Source organism: Lepidochelys olivacea, assembly GCF_965140295.1.
Source record: "Lepidochelys olivacea isolate rLepOli2 genome assembly, chromosome: 7".
Lineage (NCBI taxonomy): Eukaryota > Metazoa > Chordata > Testudines > Cheloniidae > Lepidochelys > Lepidochelys olivacea.
The window spans coordinates 7,833,741-7,854,624 of record NC_140417.1 but is presented as its reverse complement, the minus strand read 5'-3'; the positions used below and the strand labels follow the sequence as shown (position 1 = coordinate 7,854,624).

The 20,884-nt window shown below is 45.2% G+C and overlaps 1 protein-coding gene across 2 annotated transcripts in view; it reads right to left on the bottom strand.

Annotated features, from left to right (window-relative positions):
• Positions 1-20,884, bottom strand: part of LOC311523958 (monocarboxylate transporter 2-like) — a 59,592-nt gene that overhangs the window by 29,180 nt on the left and 9,528 nt on the right. Inside the window, exons 1-2 of one of the 2 annotated variants that reach the window (XM_084634554.1) lie at positions 17,247-17,305; positions 14,257-14,516 (exon numbers count right to left, since the gene is read on the bottom strand). The exons of the other annotated variant lie outside the window; for it this stretch is intronic. Of the exons in view, the coding sequence (XP_084490680.1) occupies positions 14,257-14,473 (217 nt within the window). The 5' untranslated portion in view covers positions 14,474-14,516; positions 17,247-17,305. Of the gene's footprint in view, positions 1-14,256; positions 14,517-17,246; positions 17,306-20,884 lie in introns of those variants that run through there. 2 annotated transcript variants of the gene reach the window in all.

Below are 20,884 nucleotides of genomic sequence, written 5' to 3'. Positions count from 1 at the left end.
CCATGAGTAGAATTACATGCATAAGCGTTTGCAGAATCCGCGCGGTGATTTGTTTCTGGAGAAGGCAATGCAAGAGTTGCAGCACTTACTGCTGCAGCTGTCAAACCTCGATGACGCTAGACTAAACACGCTGGTAACAGACCCCTGCCGGAGCAGAATGCCTGCTAAAATAACTGCAGTTTGGAGGAAACATTTCTTGAACTGGAGCACGCACCGTATCTTTCTCCCTTTGAACAGATCTGCATTTAAGTGGGGAGTTGAAAAGAGAGATGAAAATACCTATATGCAGTAGGATCATTGTAAAATGTTAACAAGCAGTGTGATCCAATGGATAAAGCTTGGGACTTTCGGAGTTGTCACCTGATGTGCTGAGCAAGTAACTTACCCTTTCTGCTTTTCCACCTGTAATGAGGAAAATACTATTTACATATTTGGCATAGGGGTGTCCTGAGGATTGATATTTGTACAGTGATTTGAAAGGTTAAAGGACCTGTTCCACGGCCCATTGAAGCTGATGGAATGATTTCAGTGCCTCTTGAATTAGGCCTAAAGTTACCTTTGCGCCTGATCCCACAGCCTTTATTTCATGGGGAGTTTCGTCTGAGTTTGCAGAATCAGGCCCATTATCCATAATGCCTTATGCAGTTGCATGTCCTTTCTATACCCCTCATTGTAATTTATAGTACTAGCAGCATAATACAATGGAACAATAAAATTCTGGATTAAAATGTGCAAGGTCAATTGTTGACTTTCAACTTCCCAAGTCCAATACAAGCCCAGCCTTGCTGTTTTAGCAGATGCTGTATTAAGAGTTTACAAGCTTTGCGAGAGAAAAAAAAACATCAAATCAGGGGATCTACAGAATTAGATCCTCTGGCTTTTTCTTCCAAGTTCAAATTGATAAATAAATTTTGACAGTAATAAACACTGCCTGGCTCAGGGATCACAGGTTTATTCAAAAACAAATCACAATTTCTTTGGAGTTTTCAGACGCTGGCTTGTATGTTCCTGTATCTCAAAACATTCAGACAGTGATTCTCAAAACAGTAGCATAAATATTAGTTTGTGGACATTGCCTTGATTGTCCTTTGGTTTATTTATTAATTGTAGTACAATAGCAGCTAAAGGCTCTAAAAGAGACCAAGATCTCATTGTGCAAGGTGCTGTACAAACACACAGTTTTGTTTTTGCTCTCTACTCATCATTAAGAGTATGAGGAAACCACAAGGACACAGCTAGGGTGCAAACAATTGTCATTAAAAACATACAAGGCCTACGTACATATACACCCTGCTACTCTCTTAGGTTCTGGTGGCTTCTGCAACAGAAGACAGAAAGGAATCCCTAACTATTTAAAGGGAGACTACCTAATTCCTATAAACTACAGACACACATTGTATACAATCCAAACAGACAACAGTAGCGTTCCCATTTTACAGATGGGGAGACTATGGCACACAGAGATTAAACAGTCTCCCAAGGATTTTTCAGCAGAGCTAGGAATCAAACCCAAGTCTCTTAAGTGGCTCTTCTGTGCCTTAACCCCACAACCAACCTTCCTGTCACGTCATCCATGAAGACACTGGTTCCATTAAGAGCCACATCCTATCACTTTGCTCATATTTTTCACCACATTCGTATCTGTGCTTCACAGGTGCAAATACCTGCACAAATTCTAATGCATTCTAACAGTGAGCTCCAACAGGTAAAAGTAATACTTTGCATATATATAATAGTAATATAAATAGTAATACTTTGCATATATATAATAATACCTCGCTGGCATATATTGCTTTTCCTCTATAGCTCTCACAGTGACACAGACCTACCTTGTGAAGTGCTAGCTCTGTTTTGAAGATGAGGAAACTGAGGCACAGCGAGGGGAAATGACTTGCACAAGGTCACTCAGCAAGCCTGTGACAGAGCCAGGAATTGAACCCAAGTCTCCTGCATCCCAGTCGAGCGCTCTCAATTGGACTATTTAAAAGACAAGTGGAAGTGCTAGTGGGCATGCCGTACAAGCCCTCAAGTTTCAGTGGAGAGCACATTTTACCCCTTCTGCACGCTTTGCCTCGGAGCATGATGAGCATATTTAACGAGAAACTGCACCAACTACCTCAACAGGTATTTTTAATAGACTGTTTGGCCAGTTAGACCCAGACACCTCATGTGATTTTGGCTGAGAATGGCTACTCTGATAGACCCCCGCGTTGCAGAGCAATGCGAATGTAACAGTGAAAGGATGGAGCACCATTCCCGCAAGGATCGTCAACTTTGATAGAAACCACATTGCTTGGCGTAAGGCTTCCAGAACAGCTTTAATCCTCAAGAAGGAGGATGGTCCAGTGATAGGTAGGCCATTCGTCTGGTTTGAAGCTGGACAGTCCTGTTTTGGAGTGGTTTGTTCCTTGTCTGGCACCGAGACAAAACCAGGTATGGTTTTGTCCAGTATTTCGCATGGAGGACACACTGCATCATGCACAGAGGTCACGCCAACAGGGGCAGTGCAGCACACTCTTCAAAATGGCGTCTTCCGTGTGGCTTGACCTTGCACCTTCCCATGTGTACCAGAATGTCCGGTATTCTGGGGATGCGTCAGTGGCCACCCTATCCAGTAATTAGGCCGATAGCCATGGGGCAGATAGGACTCTGGAGACCCCCATTCAGTTCCTTCTTGTTCTGTGGACCTCTAGTGTGACTTTGAGGATCTGGGCCTCGGTTACTTGTCCAAAGGCATTTAGGCGCCCGTTTCCCATCTGTAAAACTGGGATAATACTTGGACTGTGCTATGCAGGAGGTCATAATGGTCTCTTCTGGCCTTAAAAATCTATGAAAAATTACAAGCAGTTGGTTAACTAGCAGTGTTAGAACAGTGCCACAGGAGGAACAGATATGGAGACTGAACGACCCACTCTCTGGATCAGGCCACTGGAGGGACAACTGTCCGCGTACTGACTGTTCTGTGGCTAGAAAAGAGGTCTGTGAAAGACAGACCAAATTCTACACTTTCTAGGCCTGTCAATCTAGAGCCAGCAGTACAATGGGAACAATTATGCAGGATATTGCGTGCCCTCAACTCCCACTGATCACCGGGTGTTCAGAATCTGCTCAGCACTTTGCAGCCTTCACCCCCGGACTCAGGACTAAAAGGCCACTCCGAGTCTTTGAGTCCAAGTCCTGCTATTGCAGGCAACCCCTTCACAGAATCCCATTCCTAAGCTTATTGAGTTCCATCTTAAAACAAAGTCTGTTGTTTGCCTCCCTGAATACACGTTAAGGAAAATGTAAATTGTTTATAATGATTAAACACAAGTATTCCATTTCTTCAATCTTATTTCCCAAAACCAGGGCTGCTTTGATATTATGGCCCAGCCCCGCAGCTGCTATAAATCAGCAATGCTCCACCAAAGTCAACAGATCTACACCAATTTCCACCAGCTGCACGTCTGGCTTGGCGTATGAAAGAAGTGCCAGAAAACAAGCTCTTTCTGATTCACTTGTGAAATGTAGACAGAGAGCATGGTATAATGTAAGCAGTGAAAGAACACCTTTATAATGAGGATCATGTCAAGGCAATGAGGGACAGCAGGCTGAGGATGTCTGAAAATAAAGGCTATTATTAATCAGAACATCAGTGTCTCTACATTTTGTTGAAACATACAGGGTTAGTTCCTCAACTGGTGGGGAACTGACTTCAATGGAGCTATGCTGGTTTCCAGCATCCCACTCCAATGCCTTTCAATCTGCTGTACAGTTATTTCGCTCTATCAGACTTAGAAATCCCATTTAAAGAAGTCTTTCTCAAGCACTGCTACCACTTCCATCTTCGTCAGCACACGAGCAGGCAGTTACTCAAGCCGATAATCAAGGATATCCTTCTGTTCTCTATCAGCCCCGCAGGATTAAGAGGAATTCCATGAAGGAAAGTTGCTCAGGGCCAGGTGCCAGTGGAGGACAGTGACCCGTCAATGAACTGAGATGAACAAACAGCACAGACTGTTGACTTTGAATAAAGCTTTTGATCTACATGGCTGGATCCCAAATAACTGCATTTGGCCCTTTCGCTGCTGTAAAACATAGCAAACTTTGGGTTATCATACATACAGGGCTGCATTGGCGTGGGGGTTCGAACAGAGCCACACCGCTCCAGGGGGAGGTTGGGTAAGTCTTGTGCCTTGATTTCATTGCTAAAAGGCTGATTGTTGAGGTGTGAAACCAGTCAGTCCTCTCACTTCCCTAAAGGCACAGTATGGACATACACTCTTTCTCATGCTAACACCAACTGGATAATCTAATTTAATTCAGTTTCACACTAGTCAGTTACAACATATTTACACTGGCATCCAGGCAAGGTTACTCCCCATCCATTTTAGACTGCATTGTTTTACAACACCACAACAAGACACCCCACATTCACCCCATGTTTCAAGCAGGATGAATATATGACCGAAGCTTGCAAAAGTGACCAATGATTTTGGGTCCCAACTTGAGACACTGTGAAAGGGCCTGATTTTCAGAAAGTGCTAAGCACTCGCCCTCTGAAAACCAGGCCTCTTTAAAAGGGTCTCAAGTTGGATGCCCAAATATACAGATTTGGGGTGGTGGGGGGAGGGGGAAGGTTTGCGAAGATACTGAGGGAAGATCAGATGTTGCACCGGCAGCCAGCTGAGCAATCCCTGTCAGGAGGTTGAAGCCACTGGTAGATCTTTGGGTCAGACGAGCTAGGGCCACTATGCTGGAAAGGTTGTGGCAAGGAATGCCCTTGAACCTTGGCATTCTGTCAAAGGAGTGTTATTGCCTTTCAGTTCTGTTTCTTGGTCTGAGTCAACCACAACGACTCAATGAGGTGAGAGGAGCAGGTCATAAGAAGATATTAAAGTTTCATGAATCTTCATTTAGGCTAAATGAATATTTGGAGACGAGTTACCTCTTCCTACAGTTTTCAGAGTAACAGCCGTGTTAGTCTGTATTCGCAAAAAGAAAAGGAGTACTTGTGGCACCTTAGAGACTAACCAATTTATTAGAGCATAAGCTTTCGTGAGCTACAGCTCACTTCATCAGATGCATATCGTGGAAACTGCAGCAGACTTTATATATACACAGAGAATATATTAGTACGGCACTAGGCTCAATTATAGAAATTACAGCAAGATAGATTTGATTATATGAAGTATAACATGACCCAATGGCTAGAAGCTAAAAACAGACAAATTCAGACTGGAAATAAGACATAAATTTTTGACACAAAAGTAATTAAACAATTGAACAACAGACTAAGGGTCGTGGTGGATTCTCCATCACTGACAATTTTTAAATCAAGATTGGTTGTTTTTCTAAAATATCTGCTCTAGGAATTATTTTGGGGAAGTTCTCTGGCCTGTGTTATACAGTGGTCAGACTAGATGATCACAATGGTCCCTTCTGGGCTTGGAATATATGAATTTATTATTCCATTCAAGTTTGTATTTCATGCCCATCAGTGCAATATCTAGTCACCTGTGATGGCTTGGATTTCTCCTACTTTGGAAATAGCATTATTTAAAGTTCTCCACTGAGGACAGGATACCATTATCGGTCAGAAAAATAATAAGCACTGATGCCAGCATTTGGTATTATTTAGAGAAGACCCTGAACCACAGAGTACAAATCTAAATCCAGACACAAGCTTCTCCAAAGTTCAGGGCAGTTGCAGTCTATAGTTCTGGGTTGACCTTTCTGAGGCATTTCAGAATCTAGCTCTGGGTTCCGTCTCTTGCATCAGTAACTACAGGAAATGTTACAAGATTTTTGTTCTGTTTTGCTGGTTGAAACATATTGAAATTAGAAATTCTGATGACATTTTCATCAAAATTTTAATAAGACCAGCAAACAGTAGGTTACATTTTTGTGAAAATTACATTTTTTAAACCAGCTCTAGTAAAGTGCACATATAAAAAAAGCTTATGTTCTTACTTTATTATTTCAATTAAAAAAACGAAGTTACAAAACCTGATGTCAAACTACTAACTAGCTTGCATAGTAAAACAGGCTTTATTTATTTATTGACTTGCAGAGAATTGCAATAGCTGCTTTAGCAGAACAAAACTCTGAAAACTCATACAAACTGGTGCCCTGTTCCTTTAATGACATCTTCTAAATCACTCAAGCTGTTTATGTCAGCCTGCTCTAGTGTTAAATACCCAGTCAATCACATTAGATGTGTTAAATACACTCCGGGGCAATTGTGTTTAATGTTCTGTAAACTCCCACTGCTACCTTAGTCTGCAGTCACTAAGCAATTTGGCATCACCAACTTGAGGAAAACTGAAGCAAACATAAACCCAATGCAGGAATGGAGAAGGGGAGCAGAGGACAAATAAATGTACATAATTCTAAAGGATTGCAAGGCGAAGGTGAAGGCCTTGATCATACAGCTGCTCCAAAGATGGATTTCTATGCATTCATTGACCCTGTGTTACAATTGTGGTAGCAATTCATATGTAACATTTAAGATCCTTTCAAAGGGACAGTTAGCTAATTAGGATAAAATGCCTTCCATTCCAAGGTCCTATTTAAAGAGCATACACTGTATTTTAGCCCTATTGTTTTGAACAGTGTAAGAGCCAGAAGAAAATGAATTGCAATGTAGGAACATGGGAATTGCCAGATTGGATCAGAACAGTACTGTATCTAACCCAGCATATTTTCTGCAACAGTTGCCAATCCCAAGTGTCAGAGGAAGGTGCAAGAAATCCTGAATTTAGCAGCTATGCAATAACCTACCGTGAAGGAAAGTTTCCTTCTGATCCCCAATAGTTAGAGGTTAGATTGACCCCTGAAGCACAAGGGTTTATATTCCTCCCAGAACTCGTTTCTGGTTTACCACTTATGATTCTAACTGGATATTTTCATTACCCAAATAAATATACATGCCCTTTTTAATTCTGCTAAGCTCTTGCCCTCATTGATATCTTGTGGCAGTGAGTTCCACAGCTAATTGCATACCTGACATTCCCCAACCACCTAATCTAGCCTACGTCTCCACAGTGTGGACGTCCCCATAGTAGCACTTCCACTGAACGTGTACTGATGTCAGGGCCCGAAACCTGCGCTGTCTGACCTAGTGGTTGGAGCCAGGAGTAGTGGTTGGAGTCAGAATTGTGGTCATACCAAGGGTGAAAGCTGGAATCAGCAACTGGGTCAGGGAGTGGTGACAGGGTCAGGGACAAGGTGTGGTGGCAGGAACAAAGAACAGGGCGAGACAGCAAGAACAAGGAGCAGAAACCAGGCAGGGAAGCAAGGAACTTGGTCTCAGAGGTCTAGGCAGTAACAGGCTTAGAGACTAGTTGCTCAGACGAGGGATGGGACAGGAACAGGAAGCTTTGCACCCGGTGATGCCCAATCAGCCGGCTGCCGTTAGTCATCTGACCTGGTTGAGTCAACCTGTGCCGCTCCTGGTAGCGGAGTGTTAGCAGCATTTTGCTCAGTGGCACAGACAATAAGGCTCCCACTCGGCGGGCCTGGGTTTGAGATGTGGGCTCCTTGACAGGAGATTCGTGGACAGGAGGCCAGCTTCCCCCTGAAGCCAATGGAAAGGCTGCCACTGAATTCCCCCCGGGGGGGGGGGAGGGGTGTACACTCCATCTGAACTCCCCCTTCATCCCCCTAGTGGTCAAACCAACCAAAATGAAGAACATTCCAAGAACCAAGAATATACCAACATGACATCTTGACTACATCGAGATGCACCAAGGCTTATAAGCCAGTCACTGTCAAAGCCAATTTTAGAAGTGCTCAATGAGGCTGTTAAGAATGCTGGAGACACAAGACAGTTTATGTGAACAAACATGGCTGTCGCATCACACTTTCTTTTTAAGCAAGAGATACCACACACTACAAACTGGAGGCCAACATTAAGTGCATTGTCACTTATTAACCCTGAAGTTGGACACTGTTTCCGAACAAGACCAGCAAATGCTCACTATCTTTCTGCAAGAAACACAACTGACTGGTTAGAAGCATGCCATGCAACAGTGAAAAACTCAGCAGCTGAGAAAATGAAGAACTCTCACCACATTCAAAAAATTTGCATACATGGCTGATGAATGCACCGATGCAAATAGACATCAAGTATTAAGTCATTGTATACATTATCTTGATATCATTGGTAGACCAGTAGATGCATTTCTAGATGTGCAGGTTATAGAAGACACATTGGCTGCATCTGTGACACTCCACATCTTAGAAGAGTTAAATGCTTGTAAACTGGACCCCAAACAGATGGCTGCTTGAGCATTTGATGGAGCTGCAAATTTCCCTGGAAGCGGGCTGGCCTTTGGGGCGCCGTGCACAGGGTTTGCCTGATTCCCACCTGACCTGCCAAGAGCCAGTTGGGCTGACGGAGGCGGCAGGCAGCAGGCAAGCAGCAGCGTCTGGAGAGGGCAGAGGGACCCGAGCTACAGCAGGGCAGTTGGATGATCAGCCTGGTGACTCCTCTGGAGCAGGGGTGTCCCTCCTCCCCCTGCTCCACTGCCTTGTGCAGCCAGTGATGCTGCTGTTCCGCCCTCTCAAGTTCCCTTCCAGTCCTCTGATTTTGTGATTTACTCAACTAGCACTAGTACGAGCTGCAGAATCTTCAAAAGGCATTTAAAGAGTTATAAATGTAATGTCTTTGTTATATTCTTTTTTCAAGAAGAGTCCAAAAAGACTGAACATCTTGGAAAAAACAGACGATTCTCTGGGATTGAAGTTCAAATTAGTCCAAACTGGGAAAACTTGCTGGCTTTCCCATGCGCAATCCTTGGCTGTTTTCTTAAAATTAATGCAACCATTATTACTGGCTTTATCTACCAAGATGGGACGGATCTAAGTAGTGAGGCTGGTGGGCTATGGCTACTATGTTCAGAGAATACAATCGTCTTTCTCTCTTATAAGTCTACTGTTAAGACTTGGTCATTAAACAATGCAATCCAGGCATCTGCTACAACAGTCATAGATCTTTCTCCAGCAATAGAAGCTACACTTGGATCAATCAGAAAGATATCCATTGAAAACGTACTGGAAGAAGCAAAGACATCAGTCCTGAAGTTGACTAATGAAGGCCCTTATATTGAATCCTTAGGTGAAGAGGACAAGAAGTTTCAGAGTGGTAGCCATGTTAGTCTGTATCAGCAAAAACAACGAGGAGTCCTTGTGGCACCTTAGAGACTAACAAATTTATTTGGGCATAAGCTTTCATGGGCTAGAACCCACTTCATCAGATGCATGGAGTGGAAAATACAGTAAAAGGTATATATATACATAGTACATGAAAAGATGGGGGTTGCCTTACCAAGTGGGGGGTCAGTCTAACAAGATAATTCAGTTAACAGGAAATGGGCCACCCTCATTACCACTACAAAAGTGATTTTTCCTCCCTTGGTATTCTACTGTTAATTGAATTGTCTCGTTAGACTGACCCCCAACTTGGTAAGGCAATTTCCAACTTTTCATGTACTATGTATATATATATACCTGCTACTGTATTTTCTACTCCATGCATCTGATGAAGTGGGTTCTAGCCCACAAAAACTTATGCCCAAATAAATTTGTTAGTCTCTAAGGTGCCACAAGGATGCCTCGTTGTTTTTTCAGGACAAGAAGCGTTTGTTAAGCCAGCTTAAAAAGTACACAGACTTGATTCTTACAAATCTACAACAGCAACTTCTGGATTCTACTCAACCTCTATGTAGCTTTTACAGATACCAATCTTATAAAATATAAAATACCAACAGTTTAGTCAGGGGTGCTGAGAGTGAGGGTGCTGAGAGCCACTGAACCAAACTGTAAACCCTGTAGACAATGGACTCCACTGCAAGACAGGGGGATGCAGCAGCATTCCCAGCACCTATGAGTTGAGTGAAGTGAGGCATTACCAGCAATGGGGCTGCCAAGTGATCAGGACAACACAGAGAATCTGATCACAGAGTGGAGTGTCACACCATGAATGAACGAAGATTTGACTTCAACTTCTTTACTACCATCTCTAGTGGCTCGACCTGATCTTTGTGCTATGTTTCCTGGGATGAAAGAAATGGGAACTCATCTCTTGCTACTCTCAGTCACAACAGCTACAGTTCAGCATTCTTTTTCTTCATTGAATAGAATTTTGTGTTCTGAAAGAAGTCGCCTTCTGCCTGATCATGTGAATGAACTAATGAAGGACTGGAAGTACTGGACACATGAGAAGCCACCAAAGATGAACGCATTGCATTCGAGAAGTTTGTTAACAGAGTTGTGCAAAAGTACAACAAGAAACCAAGAAGAATGTAGAAGGCTTGAGTAGCCAACTTTAATTTGTGTGATTTTAAAACAAGAGTTAAATCTAATAAAATGGTCGTGAAACATTTTTCAGTTACTATGTTGCCATACAGCTCTACATTCGCTCTCACAGTCTCACTCCTCGGCCCTCACCTCACATAACACATTGTGGGCCACATATGTGACCCACAATGGTAAATAGGTTAAGAACCACTGAGTTAGATAGCTTGTTTTTAGCATCTAAGATGCCTGATTATGATTACAATGTCTGATGGTCAGTGTCAATGGTTTACAGTCAAGCTGAAAGGGCATATCAAGAGGGGTCCCACAGAGATTTGTCCGGGGTGCGGTTTTATTCAACATCTTCATGAATGATTTGTATAATGGCATAGAGAGTACACTTATGAAGTTTGCATAAGATACCAAGCTGGGAGGGGCTGCAAATGCTTTGGAGACAGGATTAGAATTCATAATGATCTTGACAAAGTGGAGAAATGGTCTAAACTACATAGGATGAAATTCAATAAGAACAAATGCAAAGTACTACATTTAAGAAGGAATAATCAATTGCACAAATACAAAATTGGAAATTACTGCCTAGGAAGGAGTACTGCAGAAAAGAATCTGGGGGTTATAGAGGGTTACAAACTAAATATGAGTCAACAATGTAATACCATTGCAAAAATAAGCAAACATCATTCTGGGATATGTTAGCAGGAGTGTTGTAAGCAAGACACAAGAAGTAATTCTTCCACTCTACTCCATGCTGATATCTGGAGTACTGTGTCCAGTTCTAGGCACCACACTTTGGGAAAGATGTGGACAAACTGGACAAGTCCAGAGGAGAACCACAAAAATTATTAAAGGTCTAGAAAACTTGAGGAAAGAATGAATGAAAACATTGGGTTTGTTTAGTTTGGAGAAGAGATGACTGAGTGGGGACATGATAACAGTCTTCAAGTAAGTAAAAGGTTGTTATAAAGAAAAGGGTGAGAAATTGCACTCCTTATCCACTGACAATGGGACAAGACGTAATGGGCTTAAATTGCAGCAAGGATGATTTAGGTTACACATTAGAAAAAACTTCCAAACTTCCAAACTGTCAACTTCCAAACTGTCAAAAACAGGTTAGACAAACACCTGTCAGGGATGGTCTGGATAATACCTTGTCCTGCCTCAGTGCAGGGGACTGGACCAGATAACCTAGCGACGTCTCTTCCAGTCCTGCACTTCTATGTTTATTTATCAATATCAATGCAAAAGGATTAAATGCACAGCAAATAATGAGCATCAAGGGGAACAAAGGAACCTCTCACAGCACTCCCCAGCCCCTGCCAAGTCATGCATTTCATGTATGGGGAGACTACTGTGGTGAGGGAGAAGGGGGTTGGGCAGGGTAGCTATGCCTGGGGTTGGTGGGACAGAGCTTCAGTTGCCAAACTACTACCGTGTAAACATCACCCCGACCACTGACCTTTCAAAAATTATACATCCTTCCTGTGAATTGGCGCTAATGGGCCTGCATGTTTCCGAGCACTCCTCTGAGGTGAGGAGAGCCCTACGGGCCCATGGAAAGATGTGCCCAGGTCCTTGCAAGGCTGGGCTCTATGGGACTGACCCACTGGAGTCCACTGAAAGACTCCCATTGATTTCAATGGGCTTTTGAATCAAGCACTAGGTCAACAAATACAAGCCCTAGAGCATTCAGCATGTGTATGCCTTTAAACTTCCCAGAGTGCATTAGTCCACGAGGGAGGAAAACTGTAGTCATTTTATTTTTAAAGAATGTAAAGGGACAGTTTATTGCCATAAACAATGGGAGTAACCACCTGTAATATCTATTCAGGATTCAGTATTGACATGCCGTTACATTAGTTTTATCAAAGACTGCCCAGGTTGTTCACAGCCTGTTATGATGGAAGTAGCAAAAAGTAACAACTACCTAATATGCTCTGTTCAGTGAGCTGATGAGGGTGACTAGCTATTGCTATTGTATTACAGAACTTACAACCGGTCCCAACAAACAATAAGCTACAATTCAGGGGACTGCTTCATTTATTGCTCTGCCCAATGTTTGGCTTTGCCCAAACACCATAGCCAGCTACTCCTATTGACTTCCATGGGCATCATATCAAGGCCTTAGACATTTGACAATGCTACTCCCAAAGACATTAATGCCCTTGCTGTACAGGCCAAATTGTTTCACAGCTGCCCTCTTGATTGGGAGAAGTTACCCATCGAGGCCAAAACAAGGAAAAACATTTCCGGCACGCTGTCAAAGTAGGCATCCTGTGTCTCCTTCACACTTGGGAAATAAGTGGGGCAGGCTTTCATTGGCTCCTATGGATGGAACTCAACAGGTGCTTTATCATAGGCAGAGAGAGTCAAAGTCCAAGTTCCTGCCAATAAAGGGCCAGAAGTCATGTAAAATTTGCTCTGGGTATGTGAAGCCAGACAAAACATGAGGTCAAACAGGTTGTTCTCATAGTGTGTAGCAAGCAGAAAACCATCTCGGTATCATGTACGCCGCAAATTGGGGCAAAGGTGAACAACCGTGTAATGATAAAAGAGGACACCCAAAACATCACACGTGCCAGGAAAACCCTGCATGTTCCATCAGACTGAGCAGAAAACTTACCAGACTGCACTGCCATAGAACAGAAGAGTGCAGTTTCAAGGGTGCATTGAGCAACGCTGCTAAACCCCACACATCCTGCGCCCTCAGTACGATCACTCAGGCCAGTCACCTGCAAACACCCGAGGCCGCTGGGCATGGCACGAACTTGGTGCCTGGGGCTAATATTTTTTAGGTTTGAGTCCCACATCCCATGTCCCTCGACTCAGTTTGATATTTTCCAGCATTGACATACTTGGTTTTTGCTCATTTCTTTCAGTCCTTCTGCCCTTCTAGCATTACAGCCCCACTTCTCCCCATCCCTGACCATGCAGCCCAAGTCCCCCCACAGCCGCACTCCCCTCTCACTACCCCACTCCACCTATGTTCTCCCACACACACACAACCGTGCTACACCCATGCTCTCTCCTTCCACGGCCGCCCTGAGTCCCCATATATTGCACCTGTTCACACAGGCAATAGGATGTTGAGGATGACAGCTCTGAATGGAGTCCATGGGGGACATTGGAAGGATAATGCACATTAATGTTGATAACTGGCCATGTGACTTACCTATCAATACTGATATCTACCTATTTAACAAAACAGGGAATTTCCCCCAAACAAACACTTGGCTGGGTAAGAGTTAAGGTTGCTCAACAGCAAATTCTACAAAGACAATCGCTACCAAGCAGATCTATAATCACCATAGCTTAGCTCTTAAACATACTGCAACATTTAAAAGTCTTAGAACAAGACATAAAATAAATACCACAATGCTTTATAAAAGGGTAAAATTTTCAAAAGCACCTACCTGACTTCGGAGGCAAAGTCTTATTTTCAAAAGGGACTGAGTCACTTTAGAGCCCATTTGAAAGTGAATGGGATTTAGGCTCCAAAGTGCCCAATGGCCAGAATTTCAAAGGTTACGTAGGCACCTAAAGATGCAGAAAGGCACCTAGCAAGATTTTCAAAGCTGCCTAAGTAGATTAGGTGCCTGACTTCCATTGAAATCAGAGTTAGGTGCCTAATGTAAGTGCTTACAAAACCCATTAAGCACCTATCTGCATCTTTAGGCACCTAAATACCTTTGAAAATCTGTCCCTAAATCACTTTTGATACTGGCATTTAGGCTCCCAAGTCACATTTTGAATTTTTTACTCAAAGCAGCATCTTAAACATGATCTGTGCAACACAAGATTTTTGATTTCATTATCCAAGTACAGCTTTCTAAAAGATGCATGATACTCCAATACACACATGAACAGAGTGCAACCAGAATCTACAGTTTCTTTAATCTGTAGGTACCTGTACTCCCTTATTAGAAGAAAACAAAAACAACTGGGTATTTCTGATGTACTCACCTCCACCATAGGTAGTGGCCAACATAATTGAAGACACCCATGCAATCTCACTGTAGGATGTGCCAAAGAAATCCTGGATTTCTTTGAAGAAGATTGCTATGGCTTTAGGAAAAGCATATGAAAATCCAATGGAAATGAACGCTCCAAATACTACTGCCCAGCCCCATCCCCCATCAGGAGCGGTGTAGGCTAGGCCTGTGTTAGCTGGAGGCGACATGGCCAGGCTAAATTAAAGCCCAGAAAGCACTCCTCTGGAAGCCCTGAAAAACAAAGTGTACACACACAAAGTTAGTCCTTGGGCAAGTTCTCCACAGCCAGTTCTCTCTCTCTCTCTCACTCACTCAATCGCGGTGGTCAGGGTTTGGAAAATTTGCAACTACGAGAGCAGAGTCAACAGAAATTTCAAACACTGTTTTAGAAAAACACAATTCCTAGATAAATCACATTGTAGGTTATTCAGGGCAATGGATAGCAGCTAATTCTAAATCTATTAACACCCCCTCCCCTAGTGACTCTACCTGCCCCACTCGCTTTTACCTAGGACCCATGAGATACCAGGCATCTCCATAATTATTCTTTTGGAGGTGGCTATTACTTAAGACTAAGGCCAAGATTTTGTCACGGAGGTCACAGAAGTCATGGAATCTATGACTTCCAGAGACCTCTGTGACATTTTCCACTTCAGCCCCGGGATGGCGGGGCTACAGATGCCCAGTCGCCACAGGTGGACCCCGGAGCTCCCAGCTGTGGGCCCGCAGCTCCGAACTGCCACAGGCAGCTGGGGGGGGGGGGAAGGGATGAAATACTGTGGGTAGCCCCTGGAGCCCCAGCAGTGGTGAGTGCTGGACCCTCCTCCCTCCCCATTTTGTCAGTTATTTTTAGTAAGCCAGGGACAGGTCACAGGCTTCGTTCATTTTTGTTTATTGCCTGTGACCTGTCCGTGACTTTTACTAAAAATATCATGACAAAATCTTTGCTTTACTTAAGAATAACAGCCCAAATTTTGACCATTTCCACACCCCTTTGCAACTCCAGTGGCTTCAATTGGCTCACTCTGGGATGCAAATCCAGGAAAAATTCCTTCTGTGTTTAACGTTCCACTCTTTTGGAAAGAACAGAATTGTATCACTTTATCTCCTTCCTACTGCTGTGTGTATTCAGGGAAAACCTGAAACCCCCCCCCCATCATCACCACCACCACCACCACCACACACATAAGCAGGAAAAGGCAGAAAGGGACAGCTTGAAAATGCCACCAGGAGCACAAAGACAGCGTGACTGCTACAGAACCATCTGTGGGAACATGCACCCTCAACACACACATGCATGATCATGCACACAGACTACACGTAGGACACGTGCATACACACAGAACACACCAGGGGCAAATCAGATCAAAGGATTCTTACTCAAGGACCTTATTATGTGTAATGCACATGCCTGAAGAACACAATAGGATATGCATATGCAAAGAACACCTCTGCATCCAAAGAATGCACATAGAACACACAGCACATGCCTCTGGAATACACATAGAACAAGTACATGGGAATCACATGCACACCCAGCACACATGCAGGCATTGTGAATGCACATGGATACACAGAAACAATGCAAGAAACATGCACATGCAGTATACGGATGATCTGTGACACACACAGGGACATAGCACACAGATTACATCAGACACATCGCTTAGGGCACACACAGGACTCGTCTCCATAGGGCACAGCAATAACACATGAAGCACATGGGCGTATGGAACACGCACAGTGCACAGGCTACACAGATATGGGGCAAACACCCTGGACTCACACACACGGCACTGTACACAGAGTGCACCCCCACAGGTACATCCATACGGCACAGGGATAATATATGAAGCTCACATGAATGTGGCACACACAGGGTACACGAGAAACAAGCCGGTCACTGCACCTAGCACGCACACGCAGGCAGAGGCGTGTGGCACACGGGCCGCGCACAGGGGGCACAAGCAGGCACGTGCATAGGGCACACGGGCCGCACACAGGGGGCACAGGCAGGCAGAGGCGTGTGGCACACGGGCCGCGCACAGGGGGCACAGGCAGGCAGAGGCGTGTGGCACACGGGCCGCACACAGGGGGCACACGCAGGCAGGGGCGTGTGGCACACGGGCCGCACACAGGGGGCACAGGCAGGCAGGGGCGTGTGGCACACGGGCCGCGCACAGGGGGCACAGGCAGGCAGAGGCGTGTGGCACACGGGCCGTGCACAGGGGGCACAAGCAGGCACGTGCATAGGGCACACGGGCCGCGCACAGGGGGCACAGGCAGGCAGAGGCGTGTGGCACACGGGCCGCGCACAGGGGGCACAGGCAGGCAGGGGCGTGTGGCACACGGGCCGCGCACAGGGGGCACAGGCAGGCAGGGGCGTGTGGCACACGGGCCGCGCACAGGGGGCACAGGCAGGCAGGGGCGTGTGGCACACGGGCCGCGCACAGGGGGCACAAGCAGGCACGTGCATAGGGCACACGGGCCGCGCACAGGGGGCACAGGCAGGCAGGGACGTGTGGCACACGGGCCGCGCACAGGGGGCACAGGCAGGCAGAGGCGTGTGGCACACGGGCCGCGCACAGGGGGCACAGGCAGGCAGGGGCGTGTGGCACACGGGCCGCACACAGGGGGCACAGGCAGGCAGGGGCGTGTGGCACACGGGCCGCGCACAGGGGGCACAGGCAGGCAGGGGCGTGTGGCACACGGGCCGCGCACAGGGGGCACACGCAGGCAGGGGCGTGTGGCACACGGGCCGCGCACAGGGGGCACACGCGGACACACACGCATGTGCCATGTGGCACACAGGCTGTGCAGGCAGGCCACCGGCAGGCCACGTGCACGGGCACCCCCCGCTACCAGCTCAGCTCGCGAGCAAGTTCCCAGCTGGAAACACCCGGCAAGCCCCGTCCCCGCGCCAGCCGCTTCCCGGGCCCCCGCGCCGGGCCGGCCACTCACCTGCGCGCTGAGCCGGGAAAGCGCCAGAGCGGGCGGAAAATCTCAACGCAACCGGCGCGGGGGGGGGGGGGGGGGGCAAGAAACCCCCGCGGGGGCGGGGCCGGGGAGCAAGGTCTCTCCTCCAGCCTGCCCGGCCCAGACCCGGGCGGGGGGGGGGGGGGGAGGACACTCCTAGTGACTCCCTTGCCCTGGGACAAGTCCCACCCCGGGAACCCCACCCCCCAACACACACACAGGCCCGCCCTGCCTCTGCATGGGGCTGAAAATCGCACCCCCAGCCGGAGAGCAAGCCCCCCCGCAGCCACGCAGGGCTCTCTGCCCAGGCCTCCGCCAAGCTCGCTGGGGCGGGGGGGGGGCCGTCCTGGTGCGCTGTACAAACAACGGATCTGGTCTGAAAAGCGGGAACCCTGGCTGCAAGGGGCACGGCCCCGACCCAGTCACCCGCACTCTCCTTACCCGGGTTGCCAAGTCCCCCCCCCCCCCCACTAGAATCGCCAAAGGGGCGGTGAAGGGCAGCGGCTTCTTGTGACTGGGTTGCTGGCTTCCTTCCGCTGGCTTCCCCTGCTTGGTTTCATTCACAGGGGTGAGCGCCGCTCACCGCGCCTCGGGGCGGTTTTGCTTTCTCGCTCTCACGCGCCGGAGCCCTTCGAGGCTGCAGCGTGCCGACTGCAGAAACGGCAAGGCCACTTCCCCCTGAAAAGCTGTTTATTCCATTTTTTTTTTAAAAGGCAATGGCGTTTATAGTACTAGGGAGGGCCACACCCCCCCCCTCCCCGCCCCCCAAAAAAAAGAAGTGTACAAAAGTTTTGAAAATGTTGCCAAAGAAAAGATTTGAAGCACAAAATAATTGGTCTTTGAATATAATCTATTTTCCACTTATTTTTAATACATTCCATAGAGCTATTTAAGTTCTTTTATGTATAAAAGCAAACCTAAGGGCCTAAACAGTGGGCCAAAGCCTGATCGAGCATGTTCTCTTAAGATTCAGTTCCATTTTTCCCACACCCCCTGGTTCAAAGTGGTTTCCATTATCTACAGGGTTTGCAGTTTGGTTCAATGGTTCTCAGCATCCCTACTATAAAAATTGTTCCAGCAGCCCGGCTCCACCCTAGTTTCTATGACAGGCAAGCCGCATCTCCACTCACCTCACACATCCTAAATTGCCCAAATAAACATTGTAAAATGCAAAACAATCATGAACCAAAGAGCATTTGGGTCTTGTGTTATTTGTTTAATATTCTTTTATGCCCGCTGCTCTGCATAACCAGGTATCTTTAAAACATATAAATAAATGTTATTTCTGCATGATTACAAAATCTGAGATTAAACAGAAAACCTCAGACCTTGGAAGATAGGAGAATTTATAGAAAGTTTAAAATATTTATCACAAAATCCCAGATATTATATTCTATGATAAGGTGAACATAGAAATGGTTTTGTAGATTTTGTTAAATAGTATCCCTTCACTTGTCTGAGTAGAAAAATCAATGTTTCTGTTAAGCAGGTAACATCTCCTTTAACGCTAATTTCCTTCTCATAAAACGGCACATGGATTGCTTTTAATCTAAAAATCTCATATTACAAATGCATGTTTGTGTAATATAACAGCATATCATTTACATTTTGTTATATCTCACCATGTTTATGCATAGCAGTTTGCTGTGCAATACATAATTATATTTATATCCCTACATATCAAAATTCTCTTTATGAAACCTATTGGTAACAATTTAATTCTTCAGCAGCACAAGTTGCCAGTAAATTTCGGTTGCCTTCTCACACCCGTATTTAGTCTAACTTTGCCTCCTCAGTTCTGGTTTATATAAGGGCCTGATTCAAAGCCCTTTGAGATCAATAAAAAGCCCTCAAGGCCCCCCATCTACCACCTTTGGGATAAGGCAGCTATTTCTGAACCACTCCAAACTTTGTGGCAGTTCACATCCAGATCTGAGTTTTGCAACTAGTCCCTCTTTGTACAACACACTAAACCAAAACCCATCTCCACACCAGAGACATTTTAATCTGGATTTGGAGACATGCAGATACAGTTATCAATCTGAATTTGGTGACTCAAGTCAATCTCTATTCTCAGGAATTCTGGGACCATACAGTGTTTATCAGGGTAAATGGAACCCAAAATCACCTTCAGGGCTTGTGGAATAGCATCCTGTTGTGATTATTTTTTTGACATAATGTGATGATGTTATTATGCAGTATCATCATGCTGTGCAGTGACATGCTAGCATATCACAATATTGTGGTCTGTTAGATGGTACAGGGCAGGTCTCCTTTCTAAGAGTCAGAAGAACCACACAGCCTGGTTGCCATACATAGTCTCATAGCCATAAAGCAATATTTTGACTCCCTGCATCTGAAGAAGTTTTTTTTTTACCCGTGAAAGCTTATGCCCAAATAAATCTGTTAGACTTTAAGGTGCCACCAGATTCCTCATTGTTTTTATAAAGCAATAGGTACACTGTATTTATGGAACATTTAGTATTAGGGAGAATATTTTCCAGCATGAAAGCAGCTCATGTAAGTAATTTCTGACATCTAGATTGTGCATGTTCCACATCCTGATGGTAACCTAGATAGGCCTAACTTCTTTAGGCACCCCCACTGGAATCTTAATCTGGTTCCCCCGAATGACTAACACCTCTCATTTGAGAGAAGTTTCCTTTCAGACCCTGCTATATTCCTTTTGTTCTTCTGTGTTCTGGGTCTTTGGCCCTCCCATTAAAAAAATCAGCCCTGTAGGCTCAGCAGGAAATCAAGCCAGAGTCCTCAGAGCCACTGGTTCAGGCATTGTCCCTTAACAGCTCTTGTGTTTGCTGAAGGGTGACTTTATCTTTCCATTCCTGGTTGTTTTTCCAGCCAGCCTTATATTGAGGTAACCTAATGTATTCATATAGTAAACATCCCAACAACCAGGCCAACATACCACATTGATAATTTATCACAGGGCAGCTCCAAATCCATCACAGTTATAACCTGCCTTTTCAAGAGAGCCTGGTGATTGCAATTTTAAAAAAGTATCTTATTTAAACGGGGCCTGATTGTCAAAAAAGGCTAAGAACCCACCCTCTGGAAATCAGGGCTCTTTAGGTGTCTCAAGCGGAGTACCCAAAACCACTACTTTTGAAAATGTAGCCCTAAACATCTTATTATTAATCCACTTAATGTGCATTGTTTTGTTGCATACAAGTAGATTTACAGCTGTTTAAAATGGTAAAAATTCCCTTTAAAAAGAGACTTCTTTGGGCCTGAGTATGTATATCTTTATAATACCACTAATCGAAGAAAGCTTTTATTTTCTTTTAGTTACATTAGTAAAGTCATAGGGAGGAATGCTGTCCATGCATTTCACAGGAAGCATGGTCATTAGAGTCCAAAGGGAAAACCCAACCATACAAGAGTGCAAGAACTAAAATGAATCAATAGAGTCCATGTTTGCTTAGACCAGTATTTAAGGCAAATCTTTCATGTGCCATTGAATTTTCACGAGGGTTGAAGGTTATCTTACAATTCAAAAATTACCATAAATAAATCTTAAATCCCTGAACCAGTCCAAGTTCTTTACTCACTGATCTCCATAGAAACAATTCATTATCCTTACATAACAAACCAGTTTTTTTTAA